A 17,936-nucleotide genomic window follows, 5' to 3' on the forward strand; every position below is an offset into this window, starting at 1 on the left:
ACATTTAATTTTTTTTATCAACTTTTCAAATTCAATTTGACTTGTAAAAATTGAATCATATATCCCGTTTTGTGTGGTAAATAACTAAGTAGAATTTATTTTGATATCTAAATTTTGGTATTATTATCGAATTGATATATGAATTTTTATAAATAATTAAATTGATACCCAAATTTTTGCACAAGTATCAAATTAATACTTGAGCTTTTGTAAATGCTTGAATTGATACTTGAGTTTCTCCATAATTATCTATTAGATACTAATGTCTATTTTAAAATATTTTGTAAAGACAAATATATCATTTAATCTAAAAATAGTTTCTCTCTCTCTTTCATTTGAATCAAAATTAATCCTAAGTATTTATTTATTTATCATGGTACATTACATGACTAAATAAATAACTTGTTTAAATTATAATAATAAAAGTATATTAAATAGTATTATATAAATAGTTTATCCAAAATACTTGATGGAGCCATTAATTTTATAACTAAAAAGCTACAATTTTAATACTAAAAAGAATATAAAATAAATTTTAATCTTAATTACTTTAAAGTTACATTATTTAAGGAAAAATAGTAGAACAATAAAATTTATTATTATAAAAAATACATAATAACTACAAGTTAGTATGAAATGGACACCAATTGTTCGACAATGATGGTTAGTATGAAAGGAAAATAATTTTTTTTTAATAAAATCGTGTAAAACAGTTATTGGGGTTTCTTTGTATTGAGTTGATATATGATAATGACAATTTTGTCTGATTATTTGTTTTGAAATTTCATAGTTATCATTAGTTTATACAATGCAAGTTTGAGATAAAGCAATTACGTATATAATAACCGATACTTGTTCTGACAAAGTAAACACTAATGGAGTGACAGTTAATGAGGCCTGATGGGCCTCAGCCCATGCATTCCTCATGGGTCTACTTCTTGAACATAGAGCCCATTTGGCCACTGTCAAACGGAATAGGGAATTATCCTATAACTACGTTTACGTATTCCAGATTTGATTAATTAATATACATATATTATAAATGAGGGCTGGATGGAGGCGTTATGGTTGGAGAGGTACGTGTAGTTGGCGAAATTCATGCACTTCCAGATCCAGGTGAAGCCCAGACATTCAGCACTGCCATTTTCATTAATTAATAATGTGAAGTTGGATGAAATGTCGTGTTTCATGACACCCCAAGTTCTTCCCCACATTAGTCGTCGTGTATTGATTTCAATTCAACTCTCATATGGCTTGTCAAGTCTTTTTGGTGGGCCGGGGCGTCCAACTCCCGCCGCCATCCTTCTCTTCTCATACATCATCTTCTCCTCATTTACAACGACGTGATTCCTTTATTTTCACTGTACATACTCTGCTGATCTGAATTGAGTTGGGCCGTTTGCTAAATCTGATGAACACACACACACACACATATATATATATATATATAGCATATAGATATTAATTTGCTCCCCTCGAAAATGGTAACCAAAGTTACATTCACTCTTGGCAAAAATTTTATTTTGTATCGACCAACGGTTTCAATTAATTTCAAGTGAAATTGTAATCAATGTGTAGGCCAAACCCCACGTGGTGACGGCTTTCATGTTCGACAATGACGGGACACCAATTTTTTGCTCTCACTCATATTACATCTCTAATTTTTCAGTTTATAAATTCCCAGATTTGGAGTCCACATTTGCCTGCAAATTGAGAATAGCACAGCTGATGACAATTTTGCGATGGATGAGTTCCGATGTCCTCAAACCCGAAAGCAGCAGAGCAAACACAGGAAAAGGCTGAGCCAGGACCAAGTGAGGCTATTGGAAACCAATTTCAACTTCAACAACAAGCTCGACCCGGACCGCAAGTCCCGGCTGGCGCTGGAGCTGGGCATCCCGCCTAGACAAGTCGCAATTTGGTACCAAAACAAGCGCGCTAGGGAGAAGAACCAGAGCCTCGAGGCCGACCACAAGACCTTGCAACAACAACTGGAAAACGTGGTGGCTGAAAACGCAAGGCTGGAGGGAGAAGTGGAAAGGCTTAAAGCTGAGTTGAATAAGATCCATGACGTTTTGAACGCTTTTAATTCATCGACTTGTTGTGAAGAAGTTGGGAGCTCCAGTTTGAGTTCTGAGCAGAATTTGGAGAAAGAATTGTACGCTGCTTTAATCGGTGTCCGAGACCCGTTTGTGGCGCCGGATGGGTATGATTTCTTTGGTTAAGTTTGATGTCACTTGGCGTACGAGGAGGGACTATAATTGGTTTACGTTGTTTGTTTATAGCTTTTCAATTGGACCAGCATGTCGTCTTTCTTTCTCTTTTTAGGCCTGCAGTTCAAAGTGTGCCATTTCAACCCTTAACGGGAAATTATACTGTTACTGGGCTACCACCCTGAGAATCAGTGGATAGAAAGGCCTCACGTAATATTGGGCCTTGGCCCAATTTCTTTAGTTATTTTGTCTCTCACAGAAGAAAGGGAAATTTGAATTGAAAGCTATTCGTGAATATTATTTTATTTTATCATCTTTTCCTTTTTTAATACAATAAAAGGGACCAACATACATACTGTATATAGAAAGAATTGAATATTTAAACAGAATTTAATACAATAAAAAAAGTTAAAAAAAATTTCAATACTTTTAAAAGTAACCTTAAGTTAATCAAACATAGTTTAAATTAATTTACAAAAAACGTCATGAAAATTACAACAATTAGACAACGTAAGCGTAGTGAATGCAAAGTGGAGAGTGTTGGGTTTATGTCATTTTGATGTAACTATTGATTAATCCTATTAAACTGACCCAGAAGTAGAACTAATCCATGGGCGAAGAGGACAAAAAAAGAGTAGCTAGGTTCAGAGAAGCTTTACTATAAATAAACAATTGAAGTACGAAAAGCGTGCAATTCGTTTTCTTTTTCCTTGTTTCGGAAAAAGGAAAGCGTTAAGACCGACCGCCCATTCAGCTCACCCAGGGGATGTCCATCTGAAAACGCGTTTCTGGGATTCTCAACCATTATTAAATTAATCCTATTTCATTAAAAACATAACAATAATCCTACCACTAGATTAGCCAACTAAGTACGTTGATCGAGGGAGGTGATGAATGATCCTCCCGTGTGGATAATAAATTGAAGGCTCAGATTTGTCTTCTGTAATCAAATCTTATGATTTCGGGGCTATTAATTTGAATATGATTTTTTTTTTTATTTTATCAAATTATTCTATATATATAATTTTAAAAATAAATTATATATTTAACGGTACGATTCGATTTTTGACAATTTATTTAAGCTCTAAATTAAAATCAAACTAATAATTGAGTTTGATTTAACTCTGAATTTAGAATTGAATCATAAAAACGATTGGATTAAGGCGATTTTGGGGGATTTGAATATTATTTGATGACCCTAGAGAAATTACCCGGACATTTAACGACGTCATTTGCTAAGAAATTTTGGTGTATGTAATTAAAAAAGCTGGTGATCCATCTTTGCTGCTATTTATCTTGAATTGACAATTGACGTCCTCCTTCATTCATTCACTACTAAATTACAAATAACGTCGCTTTTCACCATTAATGTTTCTAGTTAAAACCCTCCAAAAATAATAAATACTTTTTTTTTTATTTTTTATTTCCATCTCTCAATGGAAAAAAAGCCGTTGTCTTACAAAAAATTAATAATTTTATATCATTAAATTAAAAACATCAGTCAATATTTAATAATAAGTAAAAAATACAAACATGGTATCATCATCTTTACAAAATTATGAGAAGCTCCAATGATCCTACGTTGGCAATAACTGAATTTGATCAATTTATTAGTAAGTTTAAATATAGACAACTGCCAAATCTTGAAATGTGAAGTTTCAAATAAGATCTGGACTACGTCACTTGAAGGTGGAACATTTTTTTATAAATCAGATGCAAATCCAAAATCTTTTAAAGTTTGATCTAATATCTAAATAAATTCTGGTATTATTGCTATTTTGAAATTAAAACTTGTATACTTTATAATTTTTATTTGCTAAAAAATAAATAAAAGTTCCAACGTAAGAGCAAAGTGGGCATAGTTTTATATTGTAGTAAATGACAAAATTGAGTAGGGACAAAGAGCGCATTTTGTGATGATGTGCTGTTCGGATGCTGTAGTAATTAATCAGGCCGATTTTTAATTATTTCCTCCTTTTTTCTTGTTAAAGATAAATTATTAATTGATCACAAGAGAAGAGAAGAGAGGGTGTTCATTGAAATCAAAAATGACACGCAAAGCACGAGTTAGGTAATAATACTATGTACAAAACTCCAATCAAAGCTTTCTTTCTTTCCATCATCTACAACATTTCCATCTTTTCCTTACATAAATTTAAAAAGAAAAAGAGAAACAAAAGTTTAAATCTGCTGTCTTAATCCAAAATTACTGAAATTCAAAGACAAACTCAGTCTCAAAGCCATAAAGCTCTGGCTTGTCTTAACCTGGGAACCAGTTCGCCGGAGATATGAGCACCCATAATCTCTTCCAGCCCACCGAACAGTTCTCCGCCAACGAACACCGCCGGAAACTGCGGGGCGGCGCTGTTGATCTCCGATATTTCAGTGATGACATCAGCTTCGTTTTGGTCATCCACGTGAACAATTGTAGGGCTGACGCCGTGTCCGTGCAGCAAAAGCTTCACCACGTGGCACATGCAGCAGCCCTTCCTAGCAAACACCACCACCGCATTCTCCGCCACCAGTTTTCTCACGCTTTTGGTGTCTCCGCCGGAGCTGGAATTCCCAGGCGGAGTGGCGGCGGTGGGCAGCCAACCTCTATATGGGATCGCTTGTTGCATGATGAGTGGTTTGGTTTTGTGGGAGAGAGGGGCAAAGGAAAGGGGGGAAGGGGAACAGTGGGATGGTGGGTAATTATATAAGTTGGAGAGGGGGTGTTGTGTTGTGGGCCGGTAAACTCTAACGTCAACGACGGTGACGTAATTTCAAACGTCAGGGTTACTGTAGGGACGTGGGCGTACGTCGTTGATGGTGGCACAGGCAAATTCCAAGTAGCGACGTCCGTCTGATGACGGCTTTTGGATCTGGTCAATTGGTCATTAGTCGTTAATGATGAGGGTTAATTAATAATGATGGGATGAGATTAGTTATTTTTAAGGTGGTGGAGTTTCAAGAGAGTGACGTGGAACCGAACCAATTACTAAGGTGACGCCGACCACGGAATTAAGGGTGACGGTTCGTAATAAGATTATATTAATTTTTTTTATTACGTGAATAATAATATTGTGGTGGTTTTTCTTTCTTCTTTTTTAATTGAATCGTGACGTATTAATTTATATATTTTATTTTTATTTATAATATATATTAAAATAAAAAATATTTATTATATACACATATAGACATAGACGACTCATACAACTAGTATTAATATGAGAGAAGAAAGTCAGTTTTGACTTACAAATCAGTTTATAATACCGTAATACTAAATTTTGGAATACCAATTATACCATTAAATATCTACAATAATATAATTACTTACTTATGGTCCGTGATATATTTTGACAGCTAATTATTATATCATATTTATTCTCTACTTTTACTTATATTTATTACTTGGTCCATTTTTAATTATGTATTGATTTTTATTTTTAAAACGGATAAATTTCATAAAACTCTCATGTGTTTCCAAAATTTAGCTAAAAACTCCTTATTTTTTTTTTAAAAAATATTACATACTCTGCTTTTTTGTTAGGTAAACCAAACGGTGTTATTTGCTGAATTATGGATCTATCATTCTCATATCAACCATTGATCTTCAATTATAAATAATTAACGGTCCAAATTTTAAGTAATTTAAATATATCTTTTATTTATATATATACTATGCATGCACTATATAATATATAATATATATTTAAAATATAATATAACTATATAATATATAACATGTACCTGCCGTCGTCGCCCCCTTTTGGGCGATGGCGAGGTTGCCTCTTTCCACCTCCCCGCCGCCCCCTTTTGGAAGGGGCGGTGGCCAGATTTGGACGACGATCGATGGTGGATGCCCAAAGAAGAAGGTAAATTTTTTTAAAAAATAAGCAAAAATAATTTAGTTTTTTTTTTTAATTTTAAAATTTTGATTTAATTATTATTTATAGTAAATAATATAACTTAAAATGATTAATATTAATTTTTAAATATTTTAATATTTAATTAGTATTTATAATATTATAAGTGATTTTTATATTGCATATAAATTTTTAATATGAAAAGTGAATTTTAGTATATTAACGCAGTGGGTTTTGGGTTTGTTTATATATAATTCAAAATGTTTTGGGTTTGTTTATATATAATTTAGGTGTGATTGAGTTATTTAAATAGGAAGTGCCAGTCAATGCATGATATCAGGATATACATGTAATCTGGACCCAAGCATACAACTATGACGTGGGAACACATTTGTCTACATTCGAATTTGGACGGATCAACAGCAGATGATGACAGTAGGGGAGGTCATATGATCGGAGTTGTTAATAATAACTTTGAATAATATGTCCTAACTCTCTGATTAATAATCTTAAAATACAAACTCATATGAATGGTTGTCCGCCCAAATAGATTTGGGTTGGGTTCCACGAGAACTATAGTCTTGGGCCTTTACTCCGTATTTCCTGTGGAATTGAATTGTTTATCACTGCAATACACAAGTTGAACTGTACATGCCTTGTCAATCCAAAAATACAACTATACTCTGTTCAGATCAAAGCCTTCAAAAGATCCCAAAGTCTGGTGCTGCTCCGGCCGCTTTCCAGCTGCATTATCCTCGTATAATCGTTCAACCGATTCAGCACCATCATCGCTCAGGTAGTCTATATCCAGAGATGGGGAAGCATCCAAGGTAGCAAAAGAAGGAGAGGATTCGACTGGTGCGTTCACTGAAGCATCTAACGAACATAGTGCCAAGTTTCTGTTCCTTCTAGCCACGTTCCTCCTGGCTTTCGCTCGCCATCTTTTTAGACCTCCAACCACTCTTTCCGGGAATACAGAATTTCCCATGGAAGTTCCCATGTGTGTAACTAAAGCGTATAAAGGAAGAGTGACGTAGCCACAGAGGACAGGGATCACCACGCCCATTGCTAGCCTTATGGCGATATCTTCAGTTTCTCGGTGGAAGCATGACCTCAGTCCAAATTTGTACTGTACAAGAAATCGATGAATACTATAGTTATGAAAACTACGTGATAACGCACCGGATCAGTGCTCAATGGAAGAATGATCATTGAACAGACTTACCCAAGACCATGTGAAGAATGCGAGTTGAAACGAGTTCTGCATTGCCAAAAGTAAGTAATTTCAGAAACAATCACAGAAAAATTATGCATGAAATGAAAATCCAAGTAAATCTGTTTTACAGCTTTGAAAGATCAGCTTAGAAGTCTGAACTTTGAAGTAGTACCTGGAACGAGATCAAATGCATGAGGTGAAGGAGAAGTTTTGGACGATCAAACCAGAAGAAGCGGTCACTTGGTTTAACAAGCAGAGCTCCTCTTATAACATGGGATTTGTCGCTGCTGTCTAAGCACATTTTAGTAATGATACTTTGTAGCTTAGTCCCAACCACCAGTAGCATCTGCAACAAGAACAACACTTAGTCTTTTTGCCATATATCAGACTGCTCTAGCAATAAAATACACTCCATTTTCATGTCTTACCAGTAATGGGATGAATGGAAGCCACACATAGTTGTGAAATACTGCATTTAGAAAGAGCATATAATTCAGTCAGCTACAGCTCAGAATCTCTGATCATGGTGTTGTTAACTTGGTTGAATTCTTACCATATGCATTGAAGAATATGAAGAGTACAGAGAAGATCCAGATCCAAAGACTGTAAAAAGATAGATGCTATTGTATTAGTTTCAGTGAAAGTATACCAAAACATACATTTTCAGTTCCACGATGTAGCACATGAAAATTACCGCATTCCTACCACCACCTCGAAATCTTTTTCAAATGCTCTCTTTAGATACTTCTGGAAGTCAAAGTTGCTTCCTTCCGCAAAATGGGCCTGAATATGTATAGTGATAAGATCAAACTAACATATATATATATATATATGTGTGTGTGTGTGTGTGTGTGTTCGAGTAGTTTTTGCAAGAACTTTTTGAATGTACAAGTACAGAAAAGAAAATTACCGAGATGAACCCATGTCGAAGAGTAAGATAGTCTACTTTGTAAACGGATCCAAAGAATTGACGAAGAAAATTAACCTGACAAAATGACTTAAGCATAAGGTGCAAATTTCCATAAAAGAAACTACTCGTTAATCAAATCATTATCAGAAAGTTAAAAGGTCCTTTAGTTGAGTATTACTGGCAGCCTCAGCAATCGGTGTTCACTCCAAAATTTAAGATGCCGCCTTCCAAATGAGGTCTGATGAATGAACTGGAACCTCCTTGGATCTAGACGATAAACAAGAAATCATCGTTAAACGGAAGGTCCCAATATACAGGGCAGGAATGCTTCTAAGAATTTGTCAAACAGTATAAACAAGTATACCTTCTCACTTGAATATAATTTCCATTCTATCAAAATTTCAAAGAATGGTACTATAGATAATAAAACATAATTTTTATTGCATAGACAATTTCAGTCACCAAAGATTCCAGATCCTAATTATTTTAACAACATTCAATTTGAGCAAAAGTGTGAATAGGACATGAAGACTACTATGGTTTACCAGGCCAACAGTCAAAAGAAAAGCATATAGAAAAAATACCATTTGAAAATTGATATTCCAATGTTCTAGTTTCTGCCTCCCAATGTTCCCATTTCTTCATCTGAAAATTTTACAGCAATCAGCCGTTAGGTAAAAAGGTTGTAACAACCTAAAGTACATTGTGACTTTTTTCGACAACTTCCACGCTCTTCTTTGTAGACTTTTATGTGTAACTAGAGTTGAACAGGCCTACAATCTAGATAATGCAATAATTTAACCTCCACAGCCCACAAAAGGATGCGTACGGAGGAAACTTGTTCTTGTAGTTAGAACAGGTGAAAGGTTACAAGTGAAAAGATGAACAAAAAGAATATACCTTTGCGGTTGCAAGACTGAATGTGAGAAAACTGGACAAAACATGGAAGAAGGCCAGAAAAAATATCAACATCTGAAGTTGCTGAACAGCAACTCTGGACATCAGAGATGCCTTTCCCTGCATCCACAATTTGAAATTGAGATCAAACAAGATGCAATCAGGGATTAGGTAAATAGAGATATCAAACAGGGCTACAAAGTAGATGAAGATTTGATAATGCAAATTAAGCTCAAATTCACGCTAAGCGAAATACAGAATTCTTGTCCTGGAATTACCATCTAGCTATCTGAGATTGGTTTGGTTTCAATGATAAGTAACATTATAGCATTAATCAATTCTGAACGAATCAGTAGTGATTACCTGTTCTTGACATTTGGAGTCCTCCTCTTCATCACTTGTGAGGCTCTTGCAAGGAAGAAAAGATTCAGCAGCACCTTCCGGGATGCATATGTTTGCAATTGACTTCTCCAATACGGTCAGCAACAAGGAGATAAATCCCAAAAGCATCAAGTCTGCATTATCGAGTATGAATTCTTAAGCACAAGCTCAGTAATACATAAAAATCAAAATGTCACTGGAAAAAGAATCGCTCACCTGATTTGATCTTGTTAAGAGCCTGAAGGAGAGATTTTCTCCTCTTCTTTCCCAAATACTGCACCACAAACACCAAATTATCAATATGAGCAGCACTCGTATTAAATTATATAATGATGAATAATTTCAGAAAAACCATCAAGCTTGAACAAAAATACGAGACACAACGACGACCACATGCGTACTATATATATAATCCTCTGAAGTTGCTAGTGCACAACAAGGGCATGAATGATGCAAACATGACCTTGGCCAAGAGATGAAGACCATGCTCAATAAGAATGGAAACAGCAATCAAAATGAAACAAACAGTGGCCACTGCCCATGTCGGCGTTGTTTCAAGCGTCGCGCTTTCTCCGCCACTTTCACCCGCCATTCTCCCGCGCGATTGAAACAATTTCCTGAAAAATGGAAGGCGGTGCTGTGCAATAATTATTTTGCAAGAGGAAGAGAGAAATATTATTAGTTTCAATCTAAATAGAGCAACAAAAAAGACATGAAGTGAAAGAAATATAAAGGAATGAATATTAAAGTTAGTCAAAACATGCAAGCGAGCGTTTGATTTTTATGCGCGGAATCGAGACCCGGGACCTACCATGGACGGAGGCCATGAGGAACTCACCACTAGCCCGCCTCCCAACGACAAAGGATTGGGTCGTTTTGGCAGCACACACACACACACACACAGTAACGACGGCGCTGTTCTTAGCCGTCACGTTTTGGTATGTAAGAAAGAAAGAAACTCAAACTCTGCGTATTCTAATCAATAAATAAAATAAGAAAATCTTTGGGAACACTTTTGGTATGTGAGAAAGAAAGAAACTCAAAACTCTAAACTCTATACGTATTCTAATGAATAAATAGAATAAGAAAATCTTTTGCTGTGTTCCCGCGGCTACATTTTTAGAGAATCTTAACAAATAAATAATTAATAAATTTCAAAAGAGAAATTACTTAATTCACTTTTGAAAGCATCTATTTTTCTCTAAATATCACAAAATATTTTGCAATGTTTATTTGACATATACACACACATATGTCAATTCTGACAGGCCTATTAATAGGTATGGGGTATTGGAATTTTAGTTTCAATTACAACTGATTTCAACAAAATGCGTCCCAACACAGTAACACAGCAAAAAGTCAACAAATCAAATTACTAGTCTGATTCAAAATTAATGCAGAGGGGCCATCTAAGAATTTGTATTTAGCCCCACCCAATCCATTCCCTCCCTCCCTTCCTCACCCAACACCTGCATCTCTTACTCCTACCTATTCCACTTCAAAGAAAAGAAAATACCCCATCTGATTTAATTACACTTATGAAAGATTGCCAGTGCCATTGTTTCGACACTGATTATATCCAAAACACATTACAACCCTGAAAATACATAAGTAAAAACATCAAAGGTAAATAAATACACAACATATTTTTGGCGCTTAAGAGCATTGTTATTTAGCTACTAGAATAACTTGCAGACGCAAACCTCGGCCATCCTTCAACAACCACCATCATATATATCTTCACTCAAACAACATTCTTCCATCTCTTCATCTTGTAAATCCAATATAGAACAACTGGTAACAGCATATCGGTGATCCATACGTGCTGTTCGGCACTTCTTTTCCGCTTGATCCCCACCAACTTTTCAGCATTTATGAACTAGAGTGCTATATCAAGAAGCCTGTCCCTCACGACGTGCATGTCGCTTGCTTTAGTGCAACTGCTTACAATTACCTTGGCCATTAGTGGAGGTTGATACAGCTGTTCTTCGTTGTGAGGCAAAACATTTGTTTCATGAGCATATGCTGAAGCAGATGCAGCTGGATTGTCACCCTTGCCTGCCGTAACTTTTCCCTCGGTGAGGGGAAATCCAAAGAGCCTGCAACTGCTTTTACAAATCGAAACCAAATTCTGATTATCTCTAAAGAATGGTTGAGTTGAAACAGGAAGATGTGGAAATGCAGTGTGTCTGTGCTCATCCAAACCCCCCATGGATCTGAGTCCTTGCAGATCTTCCCGCATAGAGCTACTATCCAAAGATGCATGCTTCTTCAGAATTCTTTGAGGAACACAGAATGAATCCATATTGCAGGTCTCAAGTTTATTCTGGTTGCCATAATGCAATGACGTGAATTGAGAGGGTGGAGAACTGGATTGCTGTAACAATAGCGCAGAAGGCGGAGATGGTGAAGGGTGAGTATTAGTATTGTAAACCTGGGTCAGAGTGGACCAGCTATTTCCATGACATGGAACCTTAACACCTGTAATTACATTAGCAGCATTCTTATCCTGCACCTGGTTTGCTTCTGGGCCTCTTCCATATGACAGGATTGATGCAGTTTCTTGACCTTGCAAGACCTTATGGAATTGAAAGGATTCACCTAATACAGCATGCTCTGACGAATTCCGAGCATCTGCTTGATGATGCCTGAAGCTATTTCCCCCTATACGAATTCGTGTACCGCCAACACCAGGATAGCACCTCATGTCTGAGGGGTGCTGCCTGGAAGCCTCAGCTCCGGCATATGGAGTACTGAACCCAAATACTTCTTGACCTTGCAAGACCTTGTGGAACCTCAAAGGCTCCCCAAAATCTGAAACTTCATTCCCATCTGTAAGAAGCATACAGACTAGCTAATTATCTCCAAAGAAGCATCACACAAGCCGAGGGAAGGGAAGTATTTTAGAGAAAAATCAAATTATAAAAGCCAAAAGTACGGACCTCGGGTAACAGGAAGATCCAGCTTTGCTGCAGGATAGCCAACCCTACTTCTCTTGGTGCCTGGTAATATGAAGCTGTTGGTTCCAGGCATAGAACCTGATGGCTCAATCTCCCAAGGGGAAACCCTATTAAGGCGATTTACCTCCATATCATCCCATCTGACCTGCAACAGCCAAATTTGATGTCATATAAATATGTGGGAAGTCATGAGAACAGTTGGATACATCCACCACAGTAATGATGCAGATCGAGAGCTGAGACTGAGAATAACAAGCAGAGAAAAATACAAGAGGTTTTTGCATTGTGTTATTAGATGCCCGGGAATCACAACCATAAATATTAGGTAACTGAGGACAACCCACTCTCACTGTGATGGATGCCACAAGAAAACTTCCGTCCATTTTGCCCACATATATTGTGACATACAGAATATACACAAAATATAACCCCAATTTCCAAGTTCTATCTAATGTTAAGGAGCATTTCGTACTAATTACTACTGAAACTAAATATCGTATCACTATATTAGAAGGAACTTTCTCATACCACCTGAGGAAGTTTCACAGGTAACAGTTTAAGCACATGCTAAGTGCCAATTGCTTGATTTCTCTTTGATTTTATAATTTCATTTACAGAGAACATTACACGTCAGAAATAGAATGCATAGACAACACCTAAAAGAATGGAAGGCAAAGTTGATTCATACCTAAACAAGTTGAAAATAGCATTATGAAGTTGTCAAGTAGAAAAACAACGGACAGCTTACCATTAAGCATTTCCACTTTGAACCAGGCCATCTTGCACGGTCTACATCAGTAACCCCGATAATGACGCCACTGCACCTGCCAAAATAAAGTTAGTTCTCTTGAAACAGTATACACATCAAGCTCCAGAACCTTAAGAAACAAACCTTCTTTCAGATGAATCTTCTGTTTCACAACGAATTTTGAACCTCATTCCACATGAAAAAGAATGCGCAAGGCTCTTGGAGAATTTATGGTAAGGTACAATAATCTCAGATGAACGGGCCCTGCACAAGGTACACATAATTGAAATGCATCAACAGGCAAACTGAAATGGTAACATAGCAAGTAAAATACCTTACTGAGCAATTATCAACATGAACAATTTCTAAAGAAAAAGTACCCTAGTCATGAGAAAATAGCACAAACCAGAATCAAGAAGAAGACCTGTCATAATCAAGTATAATGCACAGAAGTGCCTCATATGGATGTACAGAGCAAAAATCAAGCAGTAATCACAAAATGATAGCAGATATTAAAAATGATGTTTAGCAAATACAAACTTGGACAAAATAGCAAAAGCCTACCCAAATTCAGCTTCTTACTAAACAACCAGACAGCATCATGCATGTGGCGCCCATTGTAGTCCAACCAAGTTAATAATTAAGAAAAACAGCAAAAGGTAATAATGACTGATTAAAAATTGTTTTTATCAAATACGATGCCACATAAACTTGCTATAATGGGATACGCTCTAATTTGGTTGAGTTTCTCACTCCTGCTTACTTTAAAATCCATAAGAGACGTACTAGGTTTTGAAGAACTATATCAGTAGATTAATGTACCTTGGATTGTAGCAAATGGTAAAAGTAGTTCGCATGGAAATGGCATTGACTACAGCGGCAAGAGTGCTAGCATTGAACTGTTGGCTAGCAGGAGGGAGGACGGTAGCACCACTTTGAACTTGCGCAGCTCTACGAATTCCAAGCCTGAGTTCTCCATCACCACCTCTACAACACATCATGTGACATAAGAATTCAATCATTTTAACGACAGCTTCAGTCAGTGTATAGGGTTCCAACCTCAGAAAAAGCACGGCATCTCCAGAAACCAATTTCTTCTTATTGACAAATGCACTCCAACCAGTTGTCAGCAAATGCCTTCGAGGCTGACCTGCTCCAGAGAAATATTAAATTAAGTATACAAAACTATAGAACTGAGAAAGCAGAATAAACTTCATAACTCCTGCAAATGAACACCACCCAAATAAAGACCGAAACACAAACCTCTGTAGATATGCCGAAATTTCCACTCAATTCCATGCAAATCCTTAGCCACGAGCTCCTGTGAAGGTCTCTGTTGCTTATAATCCTATAAACAGATTACAAGAAATTCCTCGTTACAGTAAAATGGTAAAGGAAGTAAATTGTTTAGCAGTGAATTCGAACTAAGCGAGATTCATAAAGAAACACAAATCGTATTGATTAGCTACCAGAGGAGGAAAGCAATCCTCAGCAGCACGACGAGGAACAGAGAAGCCACCATGAGTGCTGGTATCAGAAGCAGTGAGAGTTTTACAAAACATGTGGGGTGTCATAGCCTTCCCTATGCCGTCAGGATCTTCATCGTCAAGCTCTGCTTCTATTTTGCCCTCCCTCCATTTTTGCTCAATCTGCCGGATATGAATTTATTCACTTGGTGTTCATAGATTACCGAATTACAGCAGCAATTTTGTAACCAGACGACAGAAACGCATTTCACTTACATTATCAAGATTACCAGAATCAGAACTTTTAACATCATTAAGGAAGAAAAATAACTGACTTATTTGAATAACTGGTTTCTCTTTTTTGTGTTTTGGAGTTTAAAGACATAATTTCCTTGAAAAGCAAAGCATCACATTTTTAGATAACATTCAATTCATCGCTAAGAAAGACAAAAAGATGCTAAATTTAGCGATTTCCGAATGTAACATTAGAATTTGGGGAGAATCTTTACAAGTTTCATACAAAATGTACACCACGCTAAGCCGAAAGACATTGATCCGCAAGATCTCACCCAACGGCCACCGCTTTGCCTCATTAAGAAAATATTACCCTTTTTAAACGCGAGCATTTGATAAGAAATTTCCGCTGCAAATATTATCAGGAAATACCTTTCTCCAGAGCAAATGGGTTCAGATAAGAGTTTTATTTGGATCATACGAGGGAGAACTCTTAAAGTCTCTAAAATTTCCAAATTTAACATTTGAAAAGAAAAAGAAAAAGGAACCCCGGCCGGCAGTGACAAACGACGTCAATGCAATGGTCTGTAGATTATTTAGCGTTACCTGTTGATCTGGAACGAGTGAAACTTGTGCATAAACCTCATCACTAGCTGCGTCCGCCTACCAATAAAACTCGCAACTTTCACTAAGACGACAAAAACAAAGCCATTCAGAATCAAGAAAAAGAAAAAAACCGAAATCATTACATGGAGTTTAACATCAACAACGCGGCAAAATACGTGGGGAGGGAGATCATAAGCTACGGCAGGATGCTCCGGGAGGTGCTCCACGTGCCCCTGAGGAAAGTAAACGACAGCACTCCCTTTCTTAGGCAGGGAAATCAGCGGCCCGGCGCATGCGTGCCACAGCTCCATACAGACCGACGTCGAAGAAGCCGCGGCGAATTCGAAGTTCCCCGAGGCCGACGACGACGAAGGAGAACCAGATAGCGACGCCGTATCTTCTTCATTGTTCACGGTATTCAAATCGATTAATCCGCACATCATACTCGAACCCTAAGCAGCCAGAGAAAATCAAGGAAATAGGGAAAAAAAAGGTTATATCAGTAGCAACCAGCGCCTCCTACTTTCTATATAACACAAAGCATAAAAGGGAAAGAGAATGCGAGCGTACGTGAGAGAGACAGATAAAGAGAGAGAGAAAGAGAGACGGATACCTTTTCAACTTAGCAGCGCACTCACTGCATTAGCTTTCTCTCACTAAAAATGGGATTGCTTTTCTTTTCTCTGTCTGTATATATCAAATCAGAACTTTTTATGTATCTGAGTATTTAAGCTCTATTAATACCATTCTGCGAACACGAATGCTACCCACAACACCCTACACATATATATTCAAAATATTTTATTTTAATTATCCAAACAAAAATCAACTCTTAATCCAGATTTCCTCTGGATAATAAAATACATACATACATACATAGAAGAGAAGAAATATACATACATACACACGCAGTATACAGATATATATATAATATAAAAAAAGGGGCCTGCAAGTGGCAGAAGCAGCAGCTGCAAAGAGCAGCGCTGCAACTGCTGGGCGGAGGAAACAGCTACTTCTGTGATGTATATGTGTGTGGCAGAGACTGAGTTCTTTTGTAGAATAGAGAGAGAAAGAGAGAGATTATGTGTATGTGTGAGAGAGGCTATAGATACATATAGAAGTGTACGTATTGATTGGAGTGTATGTGATTTTTGGGAGTTAGTTGAGGGGGGAGGAGGAGGAGGAGGGAAGGGCTGTGATTTGTGAAAGCCAACGACTCAATAAAATATATTTATATATATAAAATAAATAAATAATAGAAGAGAGAACGGCTCTGTGTACAAAACCCCCTTTATTTTCGGGGGATGTCTATTCTGTCCCCTTCCACTTCAACAAATCTCCCTCGTGTCCCTTTACCTTATTTAATTCAACCCCTCTCTTTTCTATTTTCTTATTTATTATTATTATTAGCATTAGAAAAAATGAATTTCCAACTAATATTGGAGGCGTATAATAATTATTATTATTACACGTTTTCAGCGTACCTAAATGTTTTTAATGCCTCATTCCATTTTCTTCTACTTGCTGAGTGCCCAACTTCTGGTTTCCCCACATTTTTGCTTCTCTAATGCGCTTTTAAGCAAAGTTAAAATCGCAATACCCATAACCGACGTTATGGTGCTTTTCTTGTTGAACCAATAAATGGAGGCCTAATTAGGGCTCTATTTTAGGTACCAATGAATGGTCCCCCATTCGTTTTTTTCTTTTCCTCACCCTACATTTTTTGCCATCAAATCTTCCACATGTGATCATCTTTATTGGTAACGTGTGCGTACCATAAATATTTTTTATATTTTTAATGCTTATGTATGCAAGAAATGAAAAATTTTCAAAACTATCCATCTCTACACAATGATTACATACGTAATCAAATTTTTTGAAAGTGGGAATGAAAAATATGTAAAGTATGAATTATTAAAGCGTTGGGGAGTTAGCAATTTGATGGGGTGAATTGGGGAAACAATAGAATCAAGAAAGAAGAATTATGAATATGGAAATGTGGAATGGGGGAAATGGAAAGAGACAAAGCATTGCAAAAGGAGTCCCGGAAAGGAATTTTAGAAAGTGGAAAAGAATGAGAGTATGGGGCTTAATGGTCCCCGCCCCACTGCTGTCATTAATCCTTAACCGGTTGTTAAATGGAGGATTAATGTTGTGGAAGAGAGGGTGAAGTGGTAATTATGCGACAAAAGTGGGGCAGCCATGAAAAGAGGGAGGTCGCTTTCATAGCCATTCAATTGCATGCCACCCAACAGAGGCCTAAGCCTATAGCTTTGAGGTCGGGTACGCCCTACCATTGTAACCCGGACAAAACGGGTTACTACACAAAGACCCATTTGATTATGACTCGACCTACGCTTTTATCCTGTTCCCGCTAACTCTCTCCCACACGCGCCTCTTTCTTCACTTTTTCCCCACTTTCTTCTTTTACAAAAGTTAAAACAAACCCAATTATTA

The 17,936-nt window shown here is 36.9% G+C and overlaps 4 protein-coding genes across 6 annotated transcripts; 1 reads left to right on the forward strand and 3 right to left on the reverse strand.

Moving 5' to 3' along the window:
* The first annotated feature begins 1,643 nt into the window (after positions 1-1,643).
* On the forward strand, positions 1,644-2,513 carry LOC105175581 (homeobox-leucine zipper protein ATHB-52). Its single transcript, XM_011098065.3, has one exon. The coding sequence runs from the start codon at positions 1,743-1,745 to the stop codon at positions 2,223-2,225; it is 483 nt and encodes a 160-aa protein (XP_011096367.1). The 5' UTR covers positions 1,644-1,742; the 3' UTR covers positions 2,226-2,513.
* Positions 2,514-4,280: 1,767 nt separating this feature from the next.
* Positions 4,281-5,072, reverse strand: LOC105175582 (glutaredoxin-C9). The gene has a single exon (XM_011098066.3). It carries the CDS (start codon positions 4,832-4,834, stop codon positions 4,448-4,450), a length of 387 nt encoding a protein of 128 aa, XP_011096368.1. The 5' UTR covers positions 4,835-5,072; the 3' UTR covers positions 4,281-4,447.
* Positions 5,073-6,502: 1,430 nt separating this feature from the next.
* Positions 6,503-10,500, reverse strand: LOC105175584 (MLO-like protein 12). Of its 2 annotated transcripts, none has more exons than XM_088876170.1 (14): positions 10,277-10,500; positions 9,929-10,082; positions 9,682-9,739; positions 9,448-9,599; positions 9,088-9,204; positions 8,772-8,832; positions 8,366-8,454; positions 8,188-8,262; positions 7,972-8,060; positions 7,831-7,880; positions 7,706-7,746; positions 7,450-7,623; positions 7,287-7,322; positions 6,503-7,190 (listed from the first exon to the last, which is right to left on the reverse strand). In XM_088876170.1, the coding sequence occupies exons 2-14, from the start codon at positions 10,055-10,057 to the stop codon at positions 6,738-6,740; spliced, it is 1,524 nt and encodes a 507-aa protein (XP_088732296.1). In that variant the 5' UTR covers positions 10,058-10,082; positions 10,277-10,500; the 3' UTR covers positions 6,503-6,737. The 2 variants fall into 2 exon arrangements, with proteins under 2 accessions (XP_088732296.1, XP_088732295.1); XM_088876169.1 differs by having other exon boundaries at positions 9,929-10,102; positions 10,277-10,499.
* A 468-nt stretch (positions 10,501-10,968) lies between these two features.
* Positions 10,969-16,684, reverse strand: ETT (Transcriptional factor B3 family protein / auxin-responsive factor AUX/IAA-like protein). 2 transcript variants are annotated; one of them, XM_020698361.2, is made up of 11 exons: positions 16,093-16,684; positions 15,623-15,931; positions 15,480-15,536; positions 14,643-14,822; positions 14,437-14,521; positions 14,233-14,323; positions 13,996-14,160; positions 13,318-13,437; positions 13,174-13,249; positions 12,408-12,570; positions 10,969-12,297 (listed from the first exon to the last, which is right to left on the reverse strand). In XM_020698361.2, exons 2-11 carry the CDS (start codon positions 15,920-15,922, stop codon positions 11,345-11,347), a joined length of 2,190 nt encoding a protein of 729 aa, XP_020554020.2. In that variant the 5' UTR covers positions 15,923-15,931; positions 16,093-16,684; the 3' UTR covers positions 10,969-11,344. The 2 variants fall into 2 exon arrangements, with proteins under 2 accessions (XP_020554020.2, XP_088732294.1); XM_088876168.1 differs by having other exon boundaries at positions 13,174-13,243; positions 15,623-16,684.
* Between the last annotated feature and the right edge of the window lie 1,252 nt (positions 16,685-17,936).

The sequence above is a fragment of the Sesamum indicum genome, linkage group LG12 (genome assembly GCF_026168435.1).
Source record: "Sesamum indicum cultivar Baizhima isolate 11 linkage group LG12, ASM2616843v1, whole genome shotgun sequence".
Taxonomy (NCBI): domain Eukaryota; kingdom Viridiplantae; phylum Streptophyta; class Magnoliopsida; order Lamiales; family Pedaliaceae; genus Sesamum; species Sesamum indicum.

Bases quoted from the DNA above. Each gene is read 5' to 3' on its own strand.
- LOC105175581 (XM_011098065.3), top strand. From the start codon at position 1,743: ATGGATGAGTTCCGATGTCCTCAAACCCGAAAGCAGCAGAGCAAACAC.
- LOC105175582 (XM_011098066.3), bottom strand. From the start codon at position 4,834: ATGCAACAAGCGATCCCATATAGAGGTTGGCTGCCCACCGCCGCCACT.
- LOC105175584 (XM_088876169.1), bottom strand. The intron at 9,205-9,447 runs GTAATCACTACT...TTGTGGATGCAG, and splicing joins ACTCCAAATGTCAAGAACAG to GGAAAGGCATCTCTGATGTC. The intron at 7,191-7,286 runs GTAAGTCTGTTC...TTTCTTGTACAG, and splicing joins CATTCTTCACATGGTCTTGG to TACAAATTTGGACTGAGGTC.
- ETT (XM_020698361.2), bottom strand. From the start codon at position 15,922: ATGATGTGCGGATTAATCGATTTGAATACCGTGAACAATGAAGAAGAT. The intron at 14,823-15,479 runs GTAACGCTAAAT...CATATCCGGCAG, and splicing joins CACTCGTTCCAGATCAACAG to ATTGAGCAAAAATGGAGGGA. The intron at 14,324-14,436 runs GTTTGTGTTTCG...TCTCTGGAGCAG, and splicing joins ATTTCGGCATATCTACAGAG to GTCAGCCTCGAAGGCATTTG.